At 47.5% G+C, this 8863-nt stretch overlaps 1 protein-coding gene across 4 annotated transcripts in view; it reads right to left on the bottom strand.

Annotated features, from left to right (window-relative positions):
• Positions 1 to 3603: 3603 nt before the first annotated feature.
• Positions 3604 to 8863, bottom strand: part of ZNF385C (zinc finger protein 385C) — a 210069-nt gene continuing 204809 nt past the window's right edge. For all 4 annotated transcript variants that reach the window (XM_048518013.1, XM_048518012.1, XM_048518014.1 and 1 more), the window contains one exon: positions 3604 to 7638. In XM_048518013.1, the coding sequence (XP_048373970.1) occupies positions 7417 to 7638 (222 nt within the window). In that variant the 3' untranslated portion in view covers positions 3604 to 7416. The remainder of the gene's footprint in view (positions 7639 to 8863) is intronic.

The following is an 8863-nucleotide window of genomic DNA, read 5'->3' as shown; positions in this document are numbered from 1 at the left end:
CAGAAAGAAAGAGGGAAGGCCCATGGTGCTGTTAGCCATAGATGCAGGCAAAACGTCGGGAGCAAAAACTATCAGACCACAGCCTGGAAGACCCACAACAGTCAGCTGATTCTGGCTGTGAAAGCCTTTGACAATACCGTGCTGTTAATTGCTTCTCTTTCCTAGTCTGAGGCCTGTGACCTTCAAGAAGGACTCTGGAGGGTGCGTCAGCCCTACCCAACCATTACACCTTTAAACATGCTAGTCTCGCACAGGTGTCAAACTCGCGGCCCTCCAGATATTATGGACTACAATTCCCATCATCCCCTGCCATCATGATGCTGGCAGGGGATGATGGGAACTGTAATCCATAACATCTGGAGGGCCGCGAATTTGACACCTATGTAGAGGGCTCTATACGATTAAGCAAAGTGCCCTGCTACCACCAGTTTTTATCATGCTGTTCTAGAATGGCCAGACTTCCTTGCCAGTAACCTTCATTCAACTCAAAGGAGTCACGACTAAGGTGGATTCTGCACAGCACAAATATGACATCTTTAGGACGTTATAAGAAGCATTTGGGGGGAGAACTTCACACAGCTCTCTCCCCCAAAATGAGTTCAACCTGACATAGTTCTCTCAACTGCAGTTCTTCAAAAATCTCTAAACTAGCGATCTTCCCCTTCCCCCAACTCAAGTTGAAGATGATTCCTGCCTGCTGAGCAAATGCTACTTTATTTCTCCCACCCAAACCTCTTACTTTCATTTCTGCTGTTTGCACCTGCCATTTTGTGTGCCGCCACTGATTCTCTGTGGAGATTCCCCACAAAGGCTTCCTCTGCTTGCAGCTCATCTGTTTGCTATTTCACTGTCAAAAGTAGATGAATGAGGTTTGTTTACCCTAGCAATCCTGTGCATGTGCCGTTTTCCCTTTTGTTGTTGTTTTGAGGGGAATGTCTGTGAAGCTATGGCAACACAAATATGCACACATTGCAGCTTCTCTAGTTGGGCCACCATAGCTTCGCAGACACCCCCCCTCAAAACAACAACAAAAAAGGAAAAACGACACATGCACAGGACTGCTAGGCTAAACAACTTTATTCATTTACTTTTGGCAGCTAACTTGCAAACCGATCAGCTGCAAGCAGAGGAAACCTCCCTGGGGGCTCTCCATGGAGAATCTCTTAGAGTACACGTATTGGCAGGCACTGCTGTGAAACTGGCAAGAGCTCTGGGCAGCAGACAGGAAAAAAGATCTGTGTTTGGCTGACAACACTTGTGTTCTTTCGTGCTGTAGAAACACAAAATCCCAAAATAGATCTTTTTATAACGTCCTAAAGACATCACATTTATGCTGTGCGGGGATCCACCTTTGTCTTCTTGAAATGAATGCCAGCAGATTAACCATGAATGCCTTAAGCCCCATAGCTTTCAAGCATATTTATAGTTTGATCTAATACATTTTCATTCAGAAGAAAATTCAATGGATCTTACTTACTGGGCCTAGGAGAGCACCCTTAATCACACAACTAACTTTGGTTGGATCAGGGAAACTGTGCCTAGAAAGGGTTTTCTGGGCTGTGTGGCCGTGGTCTGGTGGATTTTGTTCCTAATGTTTCTCCTGCATCTGTGGCTGGCACCTTCAGAGGTGTATCACAGAGAGAAGTCTTTTTCTTTCTCTGTGATACACCTCTGAAGAATACCAACTCACAGGCTCCTATTGATAAGCGTTTGGAACAAAAATCCCCTGACCAGTCCAACCACACAGCCCGGAAAACCCTCCAGAACCAGTTGAATCCGGCTGTGAAAGCCTTCGACAATATATTGTGTCTAGAAAGGTTCTATGGCTGACATTGCATTGAGGACAACCACAAGCAGCTGCCATGGATGACTGAGAAGTAGGATTTTCATACATTAAAACAAATAAGGTTTTACCCCTTGTAGAGTTTAAAAAGTAGCTGTTTTCCTCCCCCTCCATCTGGGACAAAATCCCAGTACCACGAAAGCAAACTCCTGAAGTCCCCAAATTACAAACCCACAAATTGTGCGACTCTAAGCAAATAAACTAAGAAAATTAATGTGCATTTGCATAACTGATTCCAGTGGCAGACAGGGGATTTGGGCTGCTTTCACACAGGAGGAATTCCGTTGGCTTTGATTCCAAACTAGATTGCTTTTGGGGGAGAGGGGGGAGTTGCCAGATGACCTCATGCTCTGAACATTCCTTACACAAAGCACTCTCTTTCTCAAATCTGCTTTGCTAGAATTGTTTTGGGAACAGCACAGCACAAGCGCTTCATGAAACCATGGAATGTGCCTTTTCAGAGGTCTGCATGCCAGACCAGAGGCTGTTCCACTGATGAGTCACAGTCCCTCTCCAATCTCACACTGGTAAACTTTTCCTGCCCGTGGCCATTTGTGGCAGCCATTTTCCTTACCATGCCTCAGGAATGGAAAAAGCTTCTGTCCAGCTTTGCAGTCTGTACAACATACATCCCATCAAGGTGAACACTCAGTCTACTGGCACAGCCTTTACATTTTGTCTTTGCTTAGAGCTCTCTGGACATGTTTATGTTCACGTTCATCCATTGCTTTATTTTTTAAAAACATTAAAACAGGCTGTAGATCTGTCCTAAAGATTCGGAGGAGTATCCCAGTGACACCACAACTCTAGCAAGTCAGCACAATTCACACCTGGCTCTCTCTCTCTCTCTCTTTTTGGAGTAATTTCCCCATGGCTCAGGATTGGAAAACATACTTTTTTTTCTTGAATGCCATGATAGATCTTTTTTAATTGGTTTCTTTGCTCTGCAAATGTCCTCATGCAAAAGTCTCTAGGGGGGATCTTTCTCATTCTGGAAACAGGAGAGGCTTCCCTGAAGTTCTCTAAACTCAGGAGAAGAAGCAGCAAGTTATGAAAAATTGCTCATTCTTGCAAGATGGTGGAGCTACTCTGTTGGCTTGAATAAGTGCTTTTTAGGGCAGTATCAAAAAGCTGATGTGTGAGAGGCCAAGAAAACTATTGACAATTCCCCACCAAAAAAAATGAATGCAGATACAAACCGGTTTGGGAAAAACCGGGACCTTTTCAGCATGGTTTCAGTGTCCCCACTGCAGCTTCTGCCCCACAAACTTGTTCCCAGAAACGCAGCAGCAACTGCGATTCCCCACTGAGGCAGATCGAACATGCGATCCGCTCAGGGGCTGTTGCGTTGTGTTGGTGTGGGAATTTTTAAATATATTTTCAAACTTCCGGATCCACGTCTCTGCGAGCATGCGCAGAACGACCCTATGCAGAAACAAAGAAATGGGCAATTAAAGCAAAGCCCTGTTTCTGCGCGCCTCCATGTAGTCGGATCCATGTGGATACGACGTGTAGCACTGCTTTGCATTGCCTTCTACTCAGTCAATCAGTCAAAACAGGCCCCATGTTGCTTCGTATACACGTGGATCTCTGGTCCTGTGTTCTCATTGGGTGGGAGGCTCCACGTCACTATCAGCGGCGGGAAAAACAAAAACAACCCCCCCCCCCCCAACATCCCCACTGCTCCAGATTGCTCACGTGTTTTTTTAAAAGGTCCACTTTCTTTCAGGTTCTAAAATAACATGTGCTTTGGGGTGGGGAGCGCCAGAAACGGGATGAAAGCGTGTTCGGCGCTGGTGAAGTGGGGAGTTCTGCTGGAAACCTGGATATTTTGTGTGACGAGCACACATTTAATCCTCAATGGGGAATCAACCTATGTCATCTGAAGGGTGACAAAATAGATTTAAAATTTCTTATGCCTGGAAGAATTTGACACACTTAAACTCTCTGATACTGTGCATAATAAAAGGAGACAGATGTTTGGGAATAAGTTTCTCATATCTGTGGCAAGGAGACGATTGCCTTATATATACATCTTTCAGCCTTGAACCCCATTCCTTGGACAAGCAGTCACAGCCATGGGAATCAGAAACAGGCATGGAAGCAAAGAAGGACAAAACCACTCCACTAGTATTTTGCATAGATTGGAACGGCTCATCCCTCCATCATGGCCGGCGACCTTGCCAGTCTGACTCTAGCTGCTGGATTCAGGCATGAGCACAGGGGCTGCTCAGTAATGATTCTGTACTTGTGACACGTAGAAAATAAAAATACCATCACGGATGCAACAAAAAATTATGTTGGCACTGCATGACACATGTCATTGGATTCCTCCAGAAAACATTGTGTTCTCACCAGAGACCAGGCCCAATATTTCTATGAACCTCAGGGAGAGAACATGAAGGCCAAAGTCAACTGCCCCTATTTGCCCCAGTGTTTGGTCTTGAGGATTTATGGCACCTAAAGCACTTTCCAGAAGAACGCTCAGCTTGATCAATACTCAGGATGGAAACTTGCTTGGGGACTGAGACAGGAGCTTAGGTGACACAGTGCTGGGTATTCAGGTTCTTAGCTTCAGCCTTTGCTATCTCCAGAGACAGGAGCTCAAGTGAGGGGGTTAGGAAAGACATCTGCTTGACATCTTGGATGCTGCTGCCAATCAGAGCAATGGCAAAGAACTGGGTGGTGGTGGCAGACAGAGAAGGAAGGGTGGGATTTGGGGAGGGACCTCAGTCGGGTACAACGCCACAGTGTCCACCTTCCAAAGCAGCCATTTTCTCCAGGAGAACTGTTCTCAGTAGTCTGGAGACCAGCTGTAATTCCAGGAGATCTCCTGGCCCCACACAGAGCTTGTCAGCCTTAAGGCTTGCTCACAGTGATGGGTAGACTTTGCTTAAAGCAACAAAAGACATTGAAGCAGAGGGTGACTAAAGAAAACATCCACATTCAGAGCCAGTAAATCTCTGATTAACAGTGTCAGGAGGTGACATCAGGGGAAGGCCTCTGTGCATTATTGTTGGCTCACCACTGTGTGAGAACAGGTCGCTGGGCTGGATGGACCACTGGTGTGCGCCCGCAAGACTCTTCTGATGTTCTTAGGATGGGCCCCTATGCCCTTTTGTTGGCATTCCAGAGGGACTGGTGGGCCACTGTGTGAGACAGGATGCTGGACTGGATGGCTCAAGAGGGCTCTTGCCATGTTCTTGTGAGAGTCCGCAATGCAGTGGCGTAGTGCCAAGGGGGAAGGGTGGGGCATGACACACCGGGCATGTGCTGGGACAGGGGTGTTTCGGGGGCATTCAGGGGCATTCTGAGACGTGGCGGGGGCGGGGGTGTGTGTGGCAGAAGCGTAGGGCACACGCTTGCCCCGGGCACAGTTCCCCCTTGCTATGGCTCTGCTGCAATGCCAGGTCTATAGAGGCTGCCTGTGGATCATGACCCTTGAAACAGAGGAAGCTTGTGCATGTGTGTGTGTGTGTGTGAAACTAGTGTGCAACAAGTGTGCAAGTGAAACAAGTACTAAACAAGGTATAAGCTTTTGAGAGTCAAAGTTTCTTTCATCAGACCAATCTTTTGATCTTTAAGGTGCTACTGGACTCAAATCTAGCTCTGCAGACCAATACAGCTGCCCACCTGAAACTAGGTACTATGAAGAAGCCCAGAAAATGCAAATCTCCCCTTGGAGCAGAAGGGCTGTTCGCAGTGCAGGGCTGGGTTCTCTGAGGGAAAATCAGCCAGAGTAAGAATTTCCTTTTGCTGTGACATTTCATAGGGGAAGCACAGGTTATCAATCAAGTAGCACCTCAGCACGATGTGCATGAAATCACTTGGCAAGCCTGTCGCCTGCACTGTTCTATCAAACGGCAAGGAAAACCTCCCTGTTCCCTCTCCTAATTCCTGGGACTTTTGATCAAGCGTGGAAGTGCCGTAACAGTCTTCTTCCAAGTTGGCAGCAGAGTGCGGACAACCAGCTTACCGAGATGTCACATGCATCCCAAGGGCCAGTCCTCACTAGGGGTTGGCTGGGGCATTAAAATAGTTCAGGGCCAAGCCATATCAGAAGTACAGAGTCAAAGGTATGGTCACCGTCTCCTTCTCTAATATATCATCAGTTACCACTTGGTTATCGTTGGGTGGTGAAAAGTGCCATCAAGTCACAGCTGGTTTTGGCTACGGAGAATGAAGCTCTGTGTACTCAAGTGACCCTAATAAACATTCAAAGGGGGGGGGGGGTCCAATAAGCCCCATTTCAGTGGCAAACAGCCCAGTTGGTGCTTCCATCTTCCACTCCAGTGGAAGTGCCCAGTTAAGGTAAAGGTAGTCCCCTGTACAAGCACCGGGCCATCACTAACTCATGCAGTGACGCCGCATCACAACATTTACCATTTTTTACACGTTCTTCCCCTCCCCAAGTCCCACCCTCTGTGCTTTGCTCACACATTTCAAGGAATTTCCCAACCCAGGACTGGCAACCTTAAAAAAAAAGACCTTGTATTTTCAAACTTTAAAGAAGTTGTGGCAGCCCCAAGCCCATCCTCCTCTTCACACTCTACCATAGCAAACAGGGTGGTATTCATGGCAAGTTCAAACACCGTGTGAAGTGTAAACAGACTCATCTAAGCCTTAGGAATGGGGATCCTCTTTGGAGCCAAACTCCATCCGCTTTCCAAGACTGGAGATTAAAAGAAGTTTAAAACAATTGGAAAAAGCCAACAAATTGGCTTTCCCTTCATCTCCCCCTCATAATCCATGCAATATCCTTTCACATGGGCAGGCAGACATGCACCCCTTACCCAGAGGAGACGGAAGGATCTGGGATTCACAGTTTCTCAACTGAAACTCATTTGGTCATTTAGAAAACTAAAAAGTTTCAGATTTTTGCCAGTGGGCTTTCATTTTGGGTTCAGGCATTAAGGCTTGAGAGGACAGGGTGCAAATTTATACTGCTTTTCTGTGGAAATAATTTTATTGGAACTAGAGAGGTTCCCCCTGAGTACTGCCTCAGTGGTAATTCCTCCCCCTCCTCTGGAAAAACCAGCTCAGTTTCTGGGCTAGTACAGGGATATATCTCGGCACCTTCTCTTCCTAAGGAGAACACTGAATCCCGAAATACAAGCCAGAGAAGAGAACGTCCACTATCTAGTCAACAAACTCACATATGATTCATGGATCATGGCAACCCTGTAGAAAATGGCACTTCCAGCTGTCCAGACTTCTAATTACCCTAATTTCTGGAACATTCCCCCAGCCCCTCCCCCCTCACTGGTATAAGTATAATTGTGCTTGCGTATTGCTGGCCGCTGCCAGAAACCTTGGTGCATTATGGGATTGTCAGACTTTATCAGGGCGGAATACTTGGGCAGAAGCTTAATCTCTTACTCCAAAGTATCATCCGGTTGACGACGCAGGTAGCAAAACAGATGCTGCTAGAAATCCAAGGAGGTTTCCAACTTGCCTTTGGCCAGAAAAAGAGCCCTGACCTGCCATCTCCCTCAATTTCCCCTGCACCAGTTCCCCTCGACTTCCCCGTGTGCCAGAGAATCTGGCTGAACCAAAAAGGGTGCTGAGGTTCTTTAGTAAGGGGCGAAGACAATTGGGCCTGTAGTTGCTCGCACAGGGCCTGGCGGGGTCCGGAACAACGCTGGTCCAAAGAGAGGAGCTTGGAAGAGGGCAGCAGCAGCTGGTCGCAGTGTCAGCGGGCTGGGCAGAGCACACACGGTGGCTGGGCCGAAGGGGCTGGGCAGGAACCGTGCAGCCAGGGACTTTGAGAGTTGCTTCTGCAGAGCCAGCTTGGACTGTGGAGGAAAGAAGGGGGCGGGTGGAGTACAGAGAGAGACACACACACAACCATATGAACCAATCCAATCCAGAAACCATCAGGCTATTACGGCAACTCATAAGACAAAGATTTCCCTGAGCAAGTGCAGAGGACATTTCCGTTTGGAGAGTAAGTACCTCACGGCCCCGCACGAAGCCAAGAACTGAGCCCCAAATTCAGGTTAATGTACACTGTTGACATTACTCACTCCACCCATTTTTTGGAGTTTCAGTTTGAAACTTACAAACCTTTAGAAAGATAACAGCAATGAGTCTTAGGTTCTGCCTATGAGATACCATGGACATTTCACGTTCCAGTGCTCTCCATATTTTTTCAGACTTCCTTAGGACGAGGTGTGCAGCGGCCCAATTCAGAGCAGGACCATAAAGGGGAGTGGTGGTTACATCTTTCATGCTGTCTTGGTAATCTAGTACCACAGACTTTTTCAGTGGGGCAAATGGCTACTCCCAAAGGTGGTTCTAGACCAAGAAAATGGTGCAGAGGAAAAGTGAAACACCCACCCGCCATTCAAGCCATGGTCCTAGGGGAGTAGATGCATAAAATGGTACCCGGGCCTCACTCTGGGTGCTGTTCCCCCCACAGCCGCACCCTGCCCCTTTGCAACTGAGCCCCACCTCCAAACTCCCTGTGGAGTTTAGAGCAGGGGCACAGTTGAACATTGGCCAAGGAGCCTTCGCCCTACCAAACTCCATGCGGAGTTTAGGAGTGGGGCCAGAATGTTGGAATGTTGATGCTGGCCTCAGCATGCCTGGGTCCGTCTTGGCAGACAGCCTTTTTAAAATCAGGAGACATTTGTATGACTGGCTGGAAGTGTCTAAGGAGAAACTGGAGAGTCTGATAAATGTTAATACCCATCGTAGAACTGCAGGGGCTTGATCCAGGCCAATTTTCTCTTCCCAGTCTACTCCTGGGTAGCAGCAGACACAACTGCTCACAGCAATTAATACCACTATGTTGACTACCGGTATTCAGTGCCTGAAGCACAAAAAAGAGGCACCTGATTTATGACCCTCTCGTACAATAGTATTCTCTCTCAACCTCTGCAGACTGGGAGGGTTAGAAAATGGATTGATAACCCTCTTCTGCTATAGTAAAATGGTGGTGTTTCCTACCCCTTTCACCTCTCTTGGTTCCACACCGGTGGCAACAACATCCACTGCACTGCAGCAAGAAAATGCAGC

This window comes from Sphaerodactylus townsendi, linkage group LG15, assembly GCF_021028975.2.
Source record: "Sphaerodactylus townsendi isolate TG3544 linkage group LG15, MPM_Stown_v2.3, whole genome shotgun sequence".
NCBI lineage: Eukaryota > Metazoa > Chordata > Lepidosauria > Squamata > Sphaerodactylidae > Sphaerodactylus > Sphaerodactylus townsendi.
Note: the sequence above shows the minus strand (reverse complement) of the source record. Positions and strands in the feature narration are given on the sequence as shown.